The 20226-nt window shown below is 46.8% G+C and overlaps 1 protein-coding gene across 1 annotated transcript in view; it reads right to left on the minus strand.

Annotated features, from left to right (window-relative positions):
* The window catches only part of LRIG1 (leucine rich repeats and immunoglobulin like domains 1), a 91564-nt gene that overhangs the window by 3488 nt on the left and 67850 nt on the right, over positions 1 to 20226 (minus strand). The window contains exons 9-18 of the mRNA XM_039734230.1: positions 17359 to 17439; positions 12341 to 12412; positions 10886 to 10957; positions 8614 to 8777; positions 6243 to 6563; positions 4964 to 5245; positions 3602 to 4021; positions 2234 to 2356; positions 1513 to 1659; positions 136 to 432 (exon numbers count right to left, since the gene is read on the minus strand). Of these exons, the coding sequence (XP_039590164.1) occupies positions 136 to 432; positions 1513 to 1659; positions 2234 to 2356; positions 3602 to 4021; positions 4964 to 5245; positions 6243 to 6563; positions 8614 to 8777; positions 10886 to 10957; positions 12341 to 12412; positions 17359 to 17439 (1979 nt within the window). The remainder of the gene's footprint in view (positions 1 to 135; positions 433 to 1512; positions 1660 to 2233; positions 2357 to 3601; positions 4022 to 4963; positions 5246 to 6242; positions 6564 to 8613; positions 8778 to 10885; positions 10958 to 12340; positions 12413 to 17358; positions 17440 to 20226) is intronic.

The following is a 20226-nucleotide window of genomic DNA, read 5'->3' on the forward strand; positions in this document are numbered from 1 at the left end:
TCTATGCCCAAACCAACCCCACCGCTTCCATCCATGCCTGTGAGCTGGTTGAAAAGCTGAGGGGAGCACCTGGGGTGGTGCTACAAGCCTGCTGGTGGCCCTGGGGACCAGAGGTGACCCCGAGGAAGGACGTACCGTGCGCGTCCGCGAGCAGCGCGCCAGCCGCGCCCTCCGGCCTTATCCTGTCGTGGTTGCTGGGGTACAGGGTCCCGTCTGTTTCCACCCTCTTGCCACTGGCAATCCCGTTGCAGGGCTGAGCGTGAAGAAGGCTGGTGCCTGCACTCCTCTTCCTCTGGTGCTCCCTGCTGCTCAGTGCACTGGGGTGGGTGCTCTCCACAGTCCTTAGGCTCTGGCAGTCCTTGGCGTAGGAGCGGACGGTGACGTTGTCCGTGCTGCCGCTGCACTCCGTGCACACCACGGGCAGCCCGTAGCCTGAGGGGCAGGAAGGGAAAACCAACAAGGTAACAGGAGCAGATGGACGTGGCCAGCACTGGAGCACACAAATCATGGGAGGGAAGGGCAGTTCTGTGCAGCTCACTGGGGGAATCTCTCGCTAAATAACGTGGACACGTTGTGGTCTCACACAGGGCTATCACACACCCACCATCACTCCAGGTAGGTCCAACTAACAGCTTTAGTTAGTATGGGATTCATTTTCACTCCAAAGTACTTGTAACTTTCTTTTTTTTTTTTTATTTCCTTTTCCAGGCTTTCTAATCAGGGTAGAAGTGCAAAGTGGAACTTTACTATAGCTGCTTTAAAATACCAAGCTACCTTTCTTATTTTTGTGCTGCTGCTTTACAGGGAGCAGCATCAGCTTGCACTGTTATCTCAAGATATGTCATTACTGGTAGTGGGAACAACAGATGAGCAGAATTCAATGCAGCAAGGAGTTTCTAAATGTTTAAAGGTAATTTCCTTAGCGCACTCAACAACTTTCCATTATTAAAATTTACATTAGTTTCTCCTAGAGAGAAAATTTGTTTCATTGGCTCATTTTCCGTGGCTTTTACAATGCAGTGTGAGAACAGAAAGCACATCCTAAAAATAGAAAACTATGAGTGGAACACCATAGAAATTGGCAAAGAGCAGAGGCAGGTGTAGTGCCCAAAACAACCTTTAAATTTTGAAAATAAATGAAAAAGCTGAGCTTTGAAGTCAACAGCCATTTTAAAACAGCGTGAAAAAAATTAACACTTTCAGTTTTGAAAGTGCTCTCATAATTTAAGAATATTTCAAATCAAAATTCCCATCAGCCAGCTGCACAGAATGGCAACTGGGAGCTTTACTCTGCCTCTTTCTGACAGTTCCTCAAATTCCAAATATCCAAGCTTGAGAGAGGATCAAAGCAAGCAGGAGAAAGTAAATTTTCTGTGCTTGCACCTGAGAATCATTCTGAGCTTTTTTTTTTCTCTGAAGGTTAACAATTCCTTGTGTTAATGCTCTCTGACTTGGAGGGTTTTGTGATCTGTACAAACACGAAATGCCTTCTCAGATTAATTGGTTTTGTACCTGTCTTATCTGGAACAAGCATTCCATCAGCCATGTCCTCAGTTTTCCAAGTGTCTTTATTATAGCTGATACACAGCTTGGGCTGTCTACAACCTACAGCAGGAGCTTCAACATCTGGACACCTTCCAGCATCAGCCTGACACATCCCTGTAACAAACAAACCATCTGGGTAAAGATCACAGCCATCTGCTCACAGTTAAATGACTTGTTGGTCTTATTTACACTGGAAATGGGAGAAAAAATAGCAATGGAGATAAAAGACAATTTTCAGTAAACATTTAACAGAATAAATGCTGCACAATCTCAGGAGGATCTTAGTTCACAACTCCTTCCTAATGTGCTGTGTTTAAATAGTGTAAAACCCCAACATTTAATTTCAAAGCCTGAAGGCAGGGACAGGCAATGTTAATGCATTTTCTAGTATGACTATGGGTAACGCTGCTGCCAAAAAAAGAATCCAAAATTAGCAAAAAACCAGTCCTTGGGGCCTGACTGAGCAGTTTGTGAGGCAGTCAGCTTGTAGGAACATTTACTCCTGGGAGAGGAGAGCTCTGTGAAGTCAAACACAGATCCCTGCTCTGCATAAATGCAGGAGTTGCATTATAAAGATCTCTCAGATAACTCAGAACAAACACAAACACAGGAGTACTCTGGGCTGAGACTTCTACCTCCCGTATCAAGCTGGGATCCAGCATTACAGAATAACGAAACCACTGCTCACCATTGCTGTCAATGTGCCCGTTGGGCTGCTGGGTGTCCACTCCAATGGCCACTTCCTGGCGCTCCGAGAGAGTCCCTTGGGAGGACAAGTAGCTTGGCACATCAGGAGGCACAATAGTCTCATCTAGAGCAATGGGAGAAGGGAAAAGTCAGCTTCCAGCAGGATTTTTTAAAGGAAATTCACAGTTTCAAGGGGGATTTGGGACCAGATCTAGAAGCGGTTATTTTCTGTAGGTGCACTGGAAACTGAACTGCCTGAATATTCCTTTCCCCTCAGAAGCCCCATTCCTGATTTTTCAAAGCTTAAAGCTGTGGGACAGAGTGCTGATAAAGGCTCTTTGAGTGCATGTGGCATGGTCAGTACATAACAGATGGAGTAGAACTATTTATTCAGAATAAGTAAATCCTTCTCTTTTCCCTAAAGTTCAGTCCCTCCTTTGACTCAAGTCTTCTGCCTCCTGAAGTCAGGAGTAAAAGTATTCTGCAGAACAGGGTGTTTGATTCTCTTAAGCAGGAAATAAGTCTTAAGCCTCTTGGCTTTCTCCATTTTTATCAGGCAATTTCAGTTTCCTTTGCCACACAAAACCAAGTGAAACTCAATTATATCAGGCACGAAGCCCTGGATTTTGAGGACTAAAAAAGGGAATTATAAAAGAATCCCACTAATACATCACACTGCTAATAGGCTATCCAAGACTTCCTACCTAGCCCATGTTTTTAAAAATCCTTTTGTACTCTATCTAAAGCTAGCATAATGTAGGAAGGCTGGAAATTCCAAGCGGGCTGGGAAAGTCTTAGGCTGGTTCTTCCATACTTCTGTTTTGTTAAGAGGCTGCATAAGGAGGGCAGGAGACTTTATTCTCACTGCAACACTTATTTCAGCACCAAATTACCCCCTCTGAGTATCAGGACAAAGCACTAAATGCTAATTCTTCCTCTAAAAAGCAACAGATACCCCCCTGTCATCAGGGCTAGCTCTTATACACAACATGAAAAAAGGGATTCCTGCTTCTAGGTCTAATTTTTCAAGTTTTGACTTCAAAGTTTTTGCAAATACAGACTTCCAAAAACCAAGACAGGTTCCCAGCATCATGGACATCACCCAGACTGTCTCAAGGGTTATCATTTATGGTCATGGAAAACCAAAGTAGCCAGAGCAATGGCTGGAACTACAGCCAAGTGGAAAAGACCTTCCTGAAGAGCAAGCAAAGGGGAGAAATGCAGCTCTGAACATGCTTCAGCTGCAAGTGAAAGCTGGCTCCAGGAGAACGAGGGAGATAAGCCAGCTGCAGTTCCAGGGGATGGTGAGGCTCAGTGGGACGCCTGGCAGCACGAAAGCTTAGAGGGGGCCTCAGGACACTGCAGCTACCTGTGTTGGTGACGCTGTACTCTTCACTCTTCTTCCTGGTCTGGTAGATGATGCAGACCCAGACGAGGGAGGTGAGCACGATGCTGCAGACCACGGCGATGGTGATGATGCCCACGGTGGTGCGGTCCTTGCGGCAGCCCAGCGACTGCAGGACGCTGACGTGGCTGTGCGCGCGCTCCGTGCCCAGCGTGTTGGACATCTCACACGTGTACTTCCCCGCGTCCTCCAGCACCACGTTCCTGACGATCAGCAGCTGGTTGCCCGAGGTGAAGTGGTGCCTCTCTGTCACCACCAGGGGCTGGTCGCCTTTCAGCCAGGTGATGCGGGGCGGGGGGCTCCCCGTGGCTTTGCACTGGAGAGCCACGGTCTCACCGACGGACACCACGTGATCTTCCAGCGGATGGACCAAAGACGGTGTCTCTGCAGGAGAATGAACACAGAAATTGATTTTTAAGGGACAGTGTAACAACAGGTTTAACATCACTGAATGTTCCTCGTGTTCCTGCAGACACAGTGATGCACGAAGAAGGCACATGCTCAGGAATATGGCAGCTGCACTCCACAACAGATCTAGCAACCACAGCCAACTGGTGTTAAGTTTTCCCAACAAGAAACTTCTGAGGATGTGGGCCAACAGCTGAAACGTGAATTATTTCACAGACCAAGAGAGATCACGTGCAATTTCCTTTTGAAGTCATTGTCCCAGACAGCAAATAGAGTGTTTGGAGGGGCTTCCTCAGTACAAAAGGAGATGCAACTTACAGCTCCTTCTCTTACTTAACAGGTATTTTTCATTAGTGAACTACAGTGTAAAATAATGAAACAAGACTAAACAGATCATTTGACTCTGTCTCTCTTTTATCTGCAGCAGGAAAAGAGCTTAACGGCCATCCCTCAGCCTCCTGGAGCACTGGTGATGCCTTTTTGGGACTACCTGAAAACAGAGGCCAGACAAAATTAAGGGAATAAAAGCAGTTATATTTATTGAAGGGCCTTCATATTCATTTAGGGCAGATGAAGCGCCCCCAGGGACTACACCCAAAAATGGATGACAGGTCATGGGTGTTCACACTTTTATCAGTTTGGTCCACTTGCATATTGGGGGTTAATCTTCCAATTACAGCTTCAGGTAATGAAGTGATTTACCCCAAGTTTGCTGCCCCCCACAAGTGACTTTTGTTTCCATCTCTCAGGGCCTGAGACAGCAATGTGTCCTTGATTCCCAGGCCTAGAGAGGAATTGCTTTGTCTGACCAAAATGGGAGAACAGCAGCTAACAGTCTATATGGAGTTCAGAGCTGTACACTAAAGAACCGCAGGATTACAAACACATGAAAACCACAAAACCTAGAAGGCATCTCACCCAGCACGGTGAGCGTGGCGTTGGCGAGCACGGAGCCCGCAGAGTTCTGGGCCGTGCAGCTGTAGACGCCCATGTCCTCGACCTTGACGTCGGTGATGAAGAAGACGTCGTCGTCGGGCATGACGTGCATGCGGCGCTCGCGGGCCGCGGGGAAGTCGGTGCCGCCGTCCTTCTGCCAGGCGATCTGCGGCGGCGGGTGGCCCTCGGCCGCGCACTCCAGCCGCGCCGTCGTCCCCGTCCGGCTCGTGATGTCGTGGGGGGTTTTGATGAATGATGGCAGCACTGAGGAAGGAAAAACAAAGGGCATGGGGAAATACTGTCTTCTGGGCAGTTCTTTGTTCTTCCCACGGAGGGATGAAGGTGACAGCCATGGGCCATGTGCTTCTGGCTAGATAGTTCTGAACAGCTGGGGAGTGACCCCGTGTTTCTACAGAACACACCTGTCTGCAGAGCCCATGACACTCAGATCATTAGAGCTGGGATCAAAGCTCTAATTTTCTTCTCTGAAAACCTGGGGAAAAAAAATCTGTTCTCTCTCCTACAGAGAACTTCCAACTGCTACACCCCTCTTTGCACCGGTTTGTATTTTTGTTTTCATTGGGCAAAGAATCTACCTGAGCACCCAAAGAGCAGCAGTACAAGCTGCTAAGAACATGTATGCTGAAGTGCTTGGCTGGATGGCAGCCAACACAAAATGGTGTGTGCTCCTCACAGGGCATTTCCCAGCATCCACTGAGATACAAACAGCTGCTGTGCAGAGTTAAGAGCTCACCATCAGGAATGGACCCTCAGGAGCAAGGAATTGTGTGGCATTCACATTCTCTGGAAAAATCCCTTCATCCAGGATTTTTCTCCTGGGAAGCTGAGAAGCCTCACAGAAAAGGGAAACAATTATTATCTCATTTGCTTTTCCTGTGTTTTGCTCATCTGGAATGTGTTTGGAGATTGTTTACCAACAGGTAATTGTTTCTTTGGATTCTGGTGTGAGTTGCTTTGACTCAATGGCCAATCGGTGCCAAGCTTTGTCAAGACTGGAGAGAGCCATGAGTTTTCATCATTATCTTGTTAGCATTGTGTAAGTATCCTTTCTATATTCTTCAGTATAGTTTAGTATAGCATTCTTTAACATATTACAGTATCGTAAAATACTAAATTAGCCTTCTGAGAACGTGGAGTCAGATTCATCATCCCTTCCTTCATCGGGGCACCCCGCAAACACAACAGAATTGTACCACATCCGAGCTCAGGCTGGAGAGAAGAGGAAGCAGTTCCCACTCACCATTGACGGTGAGGCGGGCCTTGTTGGAGTAGGTGGAGCCGAAGTGGTTGGTGATGACGCACTGGTAGCGGCCCTCGTGCGCGAAGGTGACGTGCCGCAGGTGCAGGATGGTGGTGCACTCCATCACCTCCCCGTCCTTGGCCCGCACGTGCGCGAAGTTCTCGATCTCGGCGTTGTGCAGCATCTCGTTGTCCTTCTTCCAGGCAAACACCATGGGGGAGCTGCTGCTGCTGGCCGCCAGGCAGGTGAAGCGGATGTCCTTGCCAAGGACGGCCACCGTCGTCTCGGGCTGGATGATGATCTGTGGCTTGGGGAAATCGTCTGGGGGGAAACAGCAGCAACAGTCAGTGCTGGACTCTGAGGGGAGACTGGGGCAAGCCAAGAAGTGGAATGAGAAATAAGCAGTGCTCTGTAGAGCAGGTGTGCCACACACAGCTCCACTGAGTCTTTGGTTTATGTGGTATTGTGGTTCCTCTGGTCCCCTCATGGGGCTGAGATGGTCACTGAGTGACCTCAGACACCAACAAGACACCCAGCTCCTTCACCAACTGAATCTGAGAAAGATACTATGGTCTAAAGAATATATTCAGACAATATTCAGGTTGTCCTTCTTTGTACAATCCAAGCATGAAGAGCATGACTGAACTTAAAGCCTCACCTCCAGACCTGTATTGGCATGAAGTAGGAGGGGAGAGGGCACTTAAAGGGCTGCAAGTGTCACCTCCAGGGAAAATTACCCACAAGAGGTTTTAGTGAGGTGGGGATTGGTCTCTTCTCCCAGGCAACAGGACAAGAGGCAATGGCCTCAAATTGTGCCAGGAGAGGTTTGATTAGCTAATAGGAAACAGTTCTTCCCCAAAAGGGCTGTCAGGCACCTGAACAGGCTGCCCAGGGAGCAGGGAAGTGGTGGAGTCACCATCCCTGGAGGTATTTACAAGATGTATCAATGTGGTTTAGTGGTGTGTTTGGCTGTAGGAAGTTAATGGTAAGTTAAAGTGAAAAGATCTTAGAGGTCTTTTCCAGCCTAAAGGACTCCACGATGCAGCCCAGGCTGTCAAAGCAGAAGCAGCTGTATTTGCCTGTCACCCGACCAGGGTGGAAAGCTTTGCACACTCTCCCTCTGCCCTGAAGACTGTTGGTTTTAGCAAGGTTCCAAGCAGATTCATTTATTAGGTTTCTACAAATGGTGTAATTTAATATTTGACTAAGGTTTAATTAAACAGCCAGGCCTCTGGAACCAGGACTACTAGTGCCTGGAGGACTTGGCAGGCACTGGGAAGCAAAGCTGCTTTTGCTTTGTGATGTTGCTGTGGGGATGGAGCTTTCAGGATCTCTTCTTCCAGATGAGCACAGCAAGGCTCCCTCCCAGCCTGCTCAGACAGAGGCCACCTAGGCAGAGGCTGTCACTGGGGGATCAGGAGGGACACTGGAACAAAGCTTCTGCTCCGTGTGCAGTGCAAGTCATGCATTCAGCTCAGTTAAATAGTGTTTGCAAAAGCTCATTTTTCCTTCAAACAGCCATGTGCAGCTCCACCCAGGATCCTCACTGGTTGGCTCCACTGCACAGGGCTTGGCTCCCAGACCAGACCTTTCTTTTCCCCAAAACCTGGATGCCTGAGCAGCACTGATTTGGCCTCTTCTGATGATTTAAATTTCTTTTTCATTGTGAGAAAGGCAGTAGATGTTTATGTGTGCTGGTATTAAGTAAAGCTGCTTTGAAACCGTAGCTCAGGTACAGAGTCAACTGCAGTATTTGGGTGGGCCTTACTGGCCCCAAAGAAGCAGCTTTGATGGAGGGATTCTCCTCTGGGTTTTATTTTTAACTCTTTGTTGTCTCCAAGATGGAGAAAGGATGGGTGAGGAACACAAATCTACAGAAAAACTCAGAACACTGCAGAAGTAAAAAAAAATTACAGCTGCAGTCTTGATACTATCAAACTGAGAGCACTGGGGCTGTCTCCAAGAGGGAGAAAGGATGGGTGAGGAACACAAATCCACAGAAAAACTCAGAACACTGCAGAAGGAAAAAAATTACAGCTGCAGTCTTGATACTATCAAACTGAGAGCACTGGGGAAGTGTCTGTGCAGCCCCATCTGGAAGTGGAACAGGCCTTAGTCCCTTTTGATTTAATACTCAGGGAGCCCTGTAAGGAATACTCTGGATGCAAGCAATGCACTGTGTGGTTTTAGTGGGAAATAAATTGTAGCCAATGACAAATTTTTTAAATGCAGGCTTGGGCTTCCTTTGATCCCACTGAATAACAAAACAAAACAGAAACCCTCTCATAATAACATGCTGGTACTCAAAGAAAATGTTTCCCAAGTGACTCCTACCCTTCACACAACCTCAAAACACGCAGGCAAGACTTACCACACACAAAACTCTCTGGCTGGATGGCAAAAATGCTCTTGCTTTTCAGTGACTCAGGATGGGCACAGGTGGCCACCACAAAGGACTGCAGCTCCTTCTCCACCAACCACTGGGGCAGCCACTTCAGCTGGCAGTCACAGAGGAAGCTGTCACTGTTAATGTGGCTGCAGGGAAACAAAACCAACACCAGCCTGCTGTGAGTCCTGCACGGAGGGAAGGCTGGGAAACTCTCAGCCCTTTCATGTTGAACACATTCCTCCTGCCCCCCCAGCATGGGTGGAAGGAAGAAAAAGGACTGCAGGGATGTCCTGAGGCACTAAAGATGTTACAGGCGTGACACATTTAGACAGCATTTCATCTCCACACAGAGAAGCCCCCTCCTGTACTGCAGTGACACTCTGCAGCTCCTGGTAATTATTAACCAGCTCCCAGAGTGATCCCCAGGAACAGACAAGACACATCAATGAGCTCCTGCTCTGCCCCTGTGGTTTGAGCCTTTGGTGGGGACCAAATTCAGCATTTAGCTGCTGACCAGAGAGAGAGAGAGAGAGAGGACACCCAGCGCCCACTGAAAGGCCTCGAGCTCCCTCCATGGCAGAGCAGTAAGCAGAGAGACCCTGCCTGCCATAAGGTGACCCTGGAGCTGTGTTTACTGATTAAAAGAAGCAGTAGAGGAGAAATGACCAAATATATTTGTGTAAACCCCACAGAAACAGTAACTAGTCTGGAAAACAAAACACATAAACATTTCTCAGCATCCTGAGTTCCAAACCCACCATTGCAGGATTCTGCAATTCTCTGATCCAACACTAGCTTAGCACCTTCTGTTAGGAAAAGAGGTGTGGACAAGGAGCAAAGAAAAGGGGAGCTTTGGGATTAATGTGGGCTCTTTTCAATATTCTGGGCCAAATTATGGCTCAGCAGAGCTCTAAGGCCTGTGAAAAACTGTAGATTTACACAAACAGGGCATCCATACTTTGGTCTGGTTTGCAAAACTCAGTCTGATCCTTGGAATTGAATGTAAGGATGCCTCAGAGACTGGGAAAGTGCCCCAGAGAGAGCTCCTGTTCTGCAATCCTACAAGCTATGCAAGAGCAGGGTATCAAGAGCACAGCAGAATCCCAACTCCAGCACTGCACTGTAAGATGTGAATCTCTTGCTAATTTTCTACCCAATACCTCAGGAAATCCTGAAGTTCAAAATGAGCAGAGAAGGGGAAAAGAAAGAAATTGACTGGAGAGGGAGGGAATATAGGGATTTTTATATATAGGGATATAGGACTTTTCAAAGCTGTCCACTTTCCTGTTCTAGAAAGATGTGTAGCCTCTAACACATATGATGGCATAAAACCCTCCTGGCTACTTGGGACAGGTCAGGAGATCCTTCAGCACAATGCATTCTGCCTGTAAATGTCCTCTAGATGAACTTCTCCATTTTATAAACATTCCTACACACAATATCTAGGATCTCACTATCTCTTCCTAATAGGATCAGTCTTTCATCTCAATTTAGTTTCAAGTGCCAGTGCAGAAGATAAAGTTTTTAATCACACAACAGACACACAGTGTTTATCTTCTTCACTGCCTGTCACTGGTATCAAGTGTCACTACCAGCAGTGACCATCTGATTCCCATTTCCAATGTCAGGAGCAAGAACCTGCACCTGCCCAAATACCAAATAAATGATTTCGTGTTCCACAGACACTGCACTACTCTGGGGCATAGCAACACACTGACAGTGGATTAAATATTCATGGGGAAGAAGAGAAAAGGAAACCAGGCAAGACTGGAAACAGTGTCTGATAACAGCACAGAGCCCCAGCCTGGAGTACAAGCAGCAGCTCTGATAACACATCTGTATTTTTACACCAGAAGGCTGAATGACAAGTTCAAATGGTGCTTATCACTGCAGTATCAGTCCTGTGTGTGAACCCTAAACACAGGAGCAGCAAGGGAGCAGATGGGCCACTGGGAATGAAATCCATGGTGCTGTGAGCAGGAGAGCTGCCTAACAGGAGCAGGGCTGCACTTCCTGAATGGAGATGAATGACTGCACAGGCACAAACCTGCTGGAAAAACCTGTTCCCCATGATCTCATTTCACTCACTATTGCATGCAACGACAGCTCCTCGTGTGTAAAAACCCCACAGAGGAGGATGCAGGGGTGGAGGACATGAATGAGTGGCAATGTGGGTAATGTGCTGCTGCTGCTCAGGTGCAGGGCCAGGAGGAGCCCTCCTGCCCCAGGGGGTGTGAGCAGGACAATCACTCACAGCTGCCGCAGGCTCCTCATCCTGGCAAAGGCGTCGGCTTGGATGGAGCGGATGGCGTTGGCCCCGAGGTTCCTGCAGGCACAACCACAGGCAGTGTCAGCCAAAGAGATGCCATGGCTGGGACAGAACCTCTCCACTCTGATTTAAGCAGTAACTCGAGTAAAAGGTGATTTGGTAGCTCCTTGTTAAGGCCTTCAGCACTTACAGAGCAGAGAGATGTTCCTCAAAACACCTTTGTATTAATAAAGTATTGCTGAACAATAGACATTTGGTAGCTCCTTGTTTGAGGAACATTTCTATGTGCTGTAAGTGCACATAGAAATGTTCCTCAAAACACCTTTGTATTAATAAAGTATTGCTGAACAATAGCCAGCCAACAAAAATTACACTTAACTGAATCACTAAGTCATTCCCTACCCCATCTTCTCACTGCATTTTCTCAGTCTGAGCTACCTCCATCATCCATAGCTCAGAAATTCCTCAGCCCCCTCGATAACCAAAGATAGTCAGGAATGTGGTACCCCAGGCTAGACCTTCAGCAAACATAAAAGAAAGCAAATACTTGCACTAAGCAGCATCTGAGGAATTACTTGAAAGTGACTTGGAGAGGATACTGTTTTTAAAAAATCCCAGTATCTCCAAAGGAAGGGGTTAAAGGCTTCCTTTACAACTATTGCTAATTTGAAAAATTGTTCTCTGAAAAAGCACAGTGCCAGATTTAGGGCTGGAGTTTACTAAGTGACCTGTAGGGCAGATGAGCACTGCCTAAAGAGGACAATTTCAGTAGAGAATTAAGGGCACCTTTATTTGGGAATGTACTCCCAGTCAGGCAGCCCAAACCTTTCAGTGTGCTCTTGATGGCCATAACATTTCGTACAATCAACAGCCAATAAAACATGTAGAGCACAGTCACATATACTTTAACTTGTCTTAATCCAAGAAAGGAGGTTATTCATGAATCACTGCTGGAGTCATCAGCCTTGGGACACAGAAAAAAAATACAGAGGCAGCCAAAATTCACTTCTTGCAAATGGCTCTAAGGGGGTTGTGCTGAATGGGGATGTTCAGTGGGGATGCATCAAACCCAGTCATCTGTAAGACGTGTCACTGCCAGAGCCCGGGTTTAGGAGGGAGCTGGGGCAAAGGAGGAGAGTGCTATGCCTGCACCAGCCTCTTTTCATGGCTAACAGCCTGCAGAGCAGTAATGTGCAAGTCAAGGTGATACTCTCAAAAATTAAGAGCATGCAAATTTCCCATATGTTCTATAACTTTGTTCCTGGCACAAAAAAAGGCCAAAGTTGAGGCGGACTTATAATGAGAAGGAAGCAGGTGGCCCCCACAAATGGACTGGCTTCTCAGTTTACAAAGACACTATTAAATTGCTAGCAGATTTCTCAAGCAGCTACTTTTGGCAGACCCCCCTTCCCAAACTCTGAGGCATGGTGGGTTACTCACAGGTGCTCCAGAGCCTCCAACCCTGAGAACGCTTTCTTGGCCACCGACTTGATCTTGTTTCCAAACAGAGTTCTGCAGTTTCCAAACATCCAGTGCCAGATAAACAGAAAGAAAATGGGGAGAGGGGAGCAAAAAAAAAAAAAAAAAGGAACACAATTAGTGTGGCTTTATCTGATACACACACTCAGTGTAAGTCCCAGGAAATCTGAACTGCACAGAGATTAAGAGGGCTGAAGTACACTCGCTTTCCTGCTCCTGAAATGAAATCCTTTTATCTGTATTTGAATTTAATAGTGATGACAGCGCAAAAGGGAATGTGCCATATCATGTAAAAAGGCAGGCTTGCTCCTATGCTTGGGAACCAGCTTGCTGAGTAACAGAAGGTCCCCTCTGTTCTTCACAGGCTGGCTGTGGACAGGATTAAGTGCAGTGACAGTTTAACAAGACATTGATTACTCCCCACAAACTTTTCATTTCTGACTTCTTCCCAGACAGGAAGGAGAGTGGTGATTTCTTCCCTGGTGCTTGGCCTGAGCAGCTATCAGCACACAGGGCTGAGGGCTGCCCCAGGGCTGCACATTCACCCAGCAGCTGACTGGAGGCACTGCTCATTCCTTCCTGTAAATGCAACAGCAAAGCAACACCATGCAACAGATCACAGCCAAGGGATAATTGCAAGGAGCAAAAGGCAGACCAGGTAATGTGCAGAGCTGAGGAGTGGGTTTGCTTGCATCTGTGACCAGAGCATTCCTCTGAATCAGCAGTGGCACGAGGGGGCTATCAGCAGAAAACAGCCAGCTGGAGAGATCCCAGCCCAGCTGTCATCTCCAGAGCAACAGTTCTCCATAAATATTGACCAGTGCTGATGGCCAGAGGCACGGTTTGTGCCAAATGGATAGTTCCCTCACCTGTTTTAATAAAACATCAACCAGTGTCATTAATTAGGAACTGCTTTCTTCCCCAGGCTCCCTCTAAGGTTTATCCTCCAGGTGCATCTGTTATCACCACGTGGTGTTCAGGACACCTCAGGTGAAAAAAGGGCACATCTGGTGCTGCATTTGATTTTGAGTTTTCATTCAAGAGCTGTCTTTCAGTATAGGGTGTGAAGGCCCTATCTGCACCCCAAAAAGACTCAAAACTATGATGGCCCCACTGCTTGCTTACTGGCCAGGGAAAGGAGTACAGGATGGAGCATGTGCAGCCATTCCATGAGCAAATACATTTCCAAGAACTTGTCAAGGCTTTCCACAAAGCACTTTTCAAATGGCAGGATAATTTGGTTATACACTGGCTGCAGGAAAGCCCAGTCTCAAATACCCTCAGCACCAAAGGATGTGTGCAATCATGTGTGCCAGCATTTGGTAAAAGGGATGTTGCATTAATGAAGGCTTTGAAAAATCCATTAGAATGATTAATACAGTAAATAATTTATTATATGTAAACTCTGGTCAAATTGATGCATCCATACACAATGATTTCTGCAGCCATATTCCTAATAAATGTGTTATAAGGACAAGGTAAGGACAAAATAAGGACTAAAGGAAATGACCTCAAGCTGTGCCAGGAGAGGTTTAGATTAGATTTTAGGAAAATTTTTTTCAGAGAAAAGGTTGTAAGCATTGAACAGACTGCCCAGGGAAGTGACAAAGTCACCATCCTTAGAATTGTTCAAAAACATGTGGATGTGGCACTTCAGGACATGGTTTAACGATGAACATGGTGATGGTGCTAGGTTAATGGCTGGACCTGATGATCCTAAATACCTTTCCCAACCTTTATGATTCTAATGGAAGTTAGATGGGCAACTGCTGCTGAAAAAATTATGCTGAGCTTGGGTTTTATAGCTGCAGATTTCTACTACTGTTCAGTAGATTTTGGTCTTTTAAAACTGGAGATACTGCTGATATCTGTTCAGTTATCTGTGCAGAGATAAGGAGTGCACCTGGGGAAGGGAATACACAGCCACAGCACTTGTGCAGGTGCACACAGCTCAATGCCTGGACATGAGAAATACCTAACACACTTAACAAGTCAGGCCTCAGCAAACTCATTACTCCTTGCAACTAATTTCAATTAAGTGCCTCTAGAAATCTGAGAGTTTGAAGCCAGAGGCCCCCATCAAAGGGCTGTGAGGGCTGGAATGTGAAGGCAGCAGAACACAGCCACAATTAGCCATCCCACTGCTGGCCTGAACCTCCTCCAGGGGCAGAGCCAAGCACAAGCTCTCCTGGAGACTGCACCAGGGTAATTACATGCCTAGCACACAATTCACTGCAGTGTTTTCTCCTCCAGCCAGTTTTGCACCTGCAGGAAGATCTCGCTGAGTGAGCCATCAAAAAGCTGGTTACATTTAGCAGCTTGAATAATTAGGAACCTCCTTGTTCCACAGTGATTCCACCGGTGCTGTTTGTGCTTCAGTGCTTCTCAACTCCCTCTTTCTTCAAGCAACATTTTAATTTAGGCCTGTGCTCTCCATCCTGGAGAGCTTCATATATAATTCAGAGAAGGCTAAAGTGACTGGCCTCTCCATCTCTGTTTAACACCTTCATGTCAGCGAACAACCCTCTCTGTGCTAAATCCTTTCAGAGGCTAATCTGTGCCAGATCAAAGGGGAATGGCTTTTAAGGCAATCTCCACAGAGCTGAGGTGATTATTAATTCATTGGAAGGTCTCCTCTGAAGTGCCCATTTATTTTTTGTATGCTAATGCATTTAAAGAGGCTGACGGTTTAAACACAGGCCCTAAATCACACAGTGAAATGTTTGCTGAAAGGGCTGATCTTTTATTTACAAAAAAATCCTGATACTCACTTCAGCCTTAGAAATCACAAGTTTGGGATTCATGTGCTGATAAGCTAAGACAGTTCTGAGGAGATCCCTTTAGAAGTGACCACTCACAAGTATTCTCAAAATGCCTCAAAAGAAACAAAAATGAAATAATTTCATGTTCTGAGTGTTTTTTAGCCTTACATTCTGGCTGACAGTGAAAAATATCAGCAAGTTGTCTGTCCCACAGCAGCTCACTCTGTTAAGCAATCAAACCACTCCTCTCTGCCCCAAACCAACCTGATCCACATGCTCTTCCAGGCTAAGAAATGTGCTGCAATCCCTGCACAAACCTTCCCTGCACACATCCCTCAGCCAGCCTCAGCTGGCCTGAGTCCACGTGCAATGACAGGCATCAGTCAACAAAGGAAAGAAAGACATAAACCAAACTCCCTCAGGCTTGCACAAGCCCTTAGTGCATCCTTGGCTACTGGCAGCCCAAGCCAGGCACCTTTTGGAGGTGTTCCCTGTGCTGGGTGACAAACACCACATCAGGCCACAGCATTTCACAGGGGAGAGCAATAGCTGCTCTGTCCAGAGCTCCCAGCACATGGGCTGCCCCTGCTCCCCTCCTTCCTCCTTCTGCTCCTTGCTGTTCCTCCTGGCCTCTGCCTGACCCCCACAGCTCATCAGGGCTCACTGCTCCTGCTTCCCAAGTCAATCCTTCTGCTGAACTCTTTCCTTCCATGCTGTCTCCTCTGGATTTTTCCCCACTCTCCTGTTATCTGTGCCCAGCATTTTTAACATATCCTGACCATTTGGGACCACTGGTTTTGCTGCCATGCCTGTGGCCCTGTTGGCACCACCAGGACAGCTCTGTCTGCTCCTTTCCACCACCTTCTGTCCCCTGTAAAAGCAGCACTACACACCCATAATCCTCACAGCCTGCAAATCCCACTGGACAGTCTCTGCTCCCCTCATCCTTCCAGCTGCTCACATGGTCTCACTGGTTTCTTCAGACAAACCAAACACTTCACTCAGGCAGCCAAGGACTCTTCTACCCACCACATCTGCTCCTCTGCTTTTTTTTCTGGCAGTCATGGGAAGATTCCCTGACTCTGCATGCACAGCAATTCTTACTGACTTTCCTCTCACCCCCACACTGCTTCTGCTTCCCTGCCTGGCTCCCCCTGTCCTTAAATCCTCCTCTGCCTTCTGCCCCACTTTACTGGCAGCTGCAACTTGGTCCCCTCTGTGTGGACCCAGTGACTCCCCTCAGCAACAACCAAATGCCATCTCTGTCTGTGATTTCAGTTTGTCTCCTCTAAGCACTGCATCCCCACAATCCCTGCCATGGCTCATCCTGCTCCCTGAGGAGTCCCTGATGAGAGTGTGACAATATCCCTCCTCCTGCCAGGATTCATTGCAGCCATCTGCTCTCCATCGAGGTGCTTTTACTGCACCTCTGGCTGTGCCATCCCAGCAGCACAGACAGCTGCACGGGGGGCACTGAGAACTTCAACAAAGGCAAGAGGTAATGATTAGAGACTCTTGATTTGTCACAAGCCATCAGAGGCTCCTCTGACAGGGCTGATTTATAGCACCCGTTTCAAATGGAATGGGGATTGCACAGAGCAATGTGAAACCCTGGCGAAGGCCAAGCCAGCCATAAACATTTGCAAGGCGCATGCTTGCCTTGGGATTCTTTTTATCTCTTCAAGAGCCTGTGCCCCATGGTGCCTTTTATTGTCACTGCACATGGAACTGAGCCCAAAAGATCACTCTCAGAAAGAGTATCCCACAGAAACGAGTCCTGTTTCAATCCTCTGCTGGAACAGGAAGTGGGGCGATTTTTCTCTTCTGTTTATTGTTATTTGCTGCATCAATCAGTGCCTCACTGGAGATTGCAAGGGGTCGTTTTTGGTCACTTGTTTGCTTTCAGAAGTGAGGAATGGTTGAATTTTATACATGAAAACAGCTAAAGTTTCTGTCTGTGTCTGAACTGCAGTATGTGGCAGCGTCTGTTCACCATTTAGAAAGGAAATAATTGCCCCATACCTGCTTAAAAACATCAGTGCTTGAAAACCACATTTGCACTCCTGCAGTGAGCCTGCAAAACTACTACAGCTCAGATTTTCTGTTGATTTTTGTCTTGTTCCAAGGTGAGAGAGGCTGCATAAAAAGGGACAGACCCAAGCCCACACAGGCACACAACAAAACTGGCTTACAGAATTCAAGCCCAGGGATACTCACAGCTTGCTCAGGTTTTCCAGGCCTGTAAAGGCTCCATTGGTATCTTCTATTGTGCCTGAGATGTCGTTGTGGTCCAGTTCCCTGGGGAGAGGACAAGAGAGAGCTCAGAATCAGCACCTTAGTCCCAAGTCACTGTTACAAACATTTGGGGGAGGTTGGAGAGTGCCACATGAGAGCTGCCCATTTTCTCCTGACAGCTACCAGAAAATGCAGAGTCCTGCAGCAAAGCAGCACCAATCACTTCTCCTGCCCTCACATATGGTGCATTCCAGAGCTCTGGCCTGTTCCTAGCTGAAACCCTCTGAGAGAGCAACTTTTTACCAAGTACGTTTCTGTCCCTTTCTAGTTCTGCACATCCAAACAGGAGGAAAATGAAAATAAAGCGCCAAAATTAAACTGAAAGAAACAGCTGTCCTTAAATGCTACTACCATGAAATAAGATCACTTTGGGTATTCCAGTGTATATGTGTATTTGTCTATAGCTCAATCTTAGGAAGATGATTTGGTGTATTTTCTACAAAGCTGCATTTTTTCTGCCAATGAACTTGAAAACTCAACAAAGGAAAGTGCCAGCATCACTACACCAGCCTAACTCGGTATAACCATTTGAAAAAAACCAAGAGAATTCCTTTTTCAGAGTTAGCTTCTTTTGGCTTTCAAATTGACCATCAATTACAAGAGTCAAAGAGGTCTGAAGAAAAACAAGCACACAGAACAAACACAGAGATCCACAAAAGCTGTTTAAACAGACTGTTTAAAAATCCTTCCCTCCCAGCTTTTAAATCCAGCTAGCAATGAATACCCAGCAACACAGACAGAAATTCATCATTTCCAATGTTAAGTAAAAAGAAAGAAAAACTAAATAGGCTTTGTTGGTTTTGTTACATCACTCTGATTTAAAACCTGGCAAAACACAGCACCAAAGCAAACTTCAGCATCCAGATAACCCCTGAGCCCTCAGGTACTCCTTTCACACCTTTTGAAGATGATTATCAGAACATTTCCAGATAAAAAAATATTAAGACCAAATAAAGAAAAACCAAGTCTCCCTGCATTTTGCAACACTCCAGACAGGCAACACAGTGTGGCTTCTGGGCAGCACAAATACACAGTAACTCACAGAAGGGAAAACAAATTTAAAAGAAAGCCCCAGTTTCAATATGGGAATGCTTTCCCTCAGCTGGCTCAGTCTTTGCTCCTTTCTCTGCTTTAGGGTGAACTAAAGATGTGAAGGGAGATTGCCAAAAGCCACAACTCCTGTTTCTCAGCTGGCTTAAGTCTGAGACCTGAATCTGGATGTCAGGGTGACCTGGGGGCTGCTCTGTGCCAAAGGCATGGATAAAACCTCAACATCCCCGTGGGGAGTGGGCACACATAATGCTGTGGGGGCCAAGGGATGAGTCCAGCAGAATGCTTTGATGTGCTGGCATTTCCAGCACCATCCTAGTGGGACAGGAGCAAATCCATCCTCCTGGAGTTTCTACATTTTCCCTAGGCTTGCCAAGCCAATGTCCCCTGTTCTGTTTGTTTTTTAAGGGAAAATCCCTTCTCAGACATTTCTCCTCTTCAGTTTCACCACGGGCTACTGGTCTTTGGAGCAGCAAACCCTTTCCCATGGCAGAGACAGACAAGTGGGAACAGCCTGTAGGAGCTCTGACACACACTTTTATTAATTGACTGCCACACATTGTGTTTTCTTGAAAAAGGGAAAGAAAATGGTATTGGCTTGTTCATCCAGTGGCAACTCAAAGGTTTAGTGTTAGAAAGGAGGAATAAAAAAACCTTTTTAACAAATGAGTGAAAATAGAGAGAGGGAGAAAAAAAGAGTGGGGCATTTTGGCCCAGCTCTCTTTGTATCCCAACTCCTCTCCCAGCCCCTGTTGCCAATTTCCTATTCTTTCTGGCTGGCTGAGCTTGAATGCTCGCAGCCTTGTTAATCATTGTGCTCAGAGGTCTCCGGGCCTGACCTCTATTTGAATAGCTCCACATTTCAGCAGTTTCACACCCACCAAAGGCTCCCCAACAATAGCCCATAATTAAAGCATGCTCAGCTCTTTTTCACCAGGTGCAGGACCCAATAGGCCTTTCTCTTTATTAAATTAGAGCTCGCTCACACACTCCCCTCTCCACCTCCCCCCCTCTGCCCTGGACATAAAAGAGGCTCCACATTCACTGCAGAGCAAAGAGAAGGACCAGCTTCCCTTCCCTTCCATTTTTCTTTGGAAACCTTTAGTTCCGGTCTTGACAGCTGCCTCAGAGAGGTCCCTTTCTCAATGCCCACTGGCTGAAAGGCTTTGGCTCAAGTTTAAAAAAAGCAAACAAAACCCAAACTCACTTTCCAGTCACTTCCTTCACTATGAACTTCAGTAAAGAAAAGAGTAAGATGCAAAAAGTACTGTAAAGAGGGGAGATTTTTCTGTTCCCATTTCCTTTTAATGACTCAGGCCACAATGGGCTTCTGAAGAGGAATAAAAGTATCAAAGTGTGTTTTTTTCTTTTGAAGGAAGAATTAAACCAGTTTGCTGAACCCAAGCAGCCTGGGAACGTGCCTGGTGCTGTCACAAGGACTGTGAGAACTCTGTGGTGTGCCAGATGAAGGTGCTGAGCCTGCAGCTCCCAGAGGAGGAGAGCAGCCAGCAGCCCTGCAGGTTCCAGTAGGGACACAGAGGCAACACAGCTGCAGGAATGGAACTGGATCCCCATCTTCTGAGGTTCATAAGACAAGCCCAGATGTACTTCAGTCTCAGCTCTCAGTGTGTAATGGTACAGTGCTATAACTGTGTCACAGTCATATTTTCTGAAAAATCTCTTTGCCCAGGATTCTTCTCCTGGAAAGCTGAGAAGCCTCAGAGAAAAAGGAAAACAATA

This window comes from Passer montanus, unplaced genomic scaffold (assembly GCF_014805655.1).
Source record: "Passer montanus isolate IOZ18808 unplaced genomic scaffold, ASM1480565v1 scaffold9, whole genome shotgun sequence".
NCBI classification, from domain to species: Eukaryota; Metazoa; Chordata; class Aves; order Passeriformes; family Passeridae; genus Passer; species Passer montanus.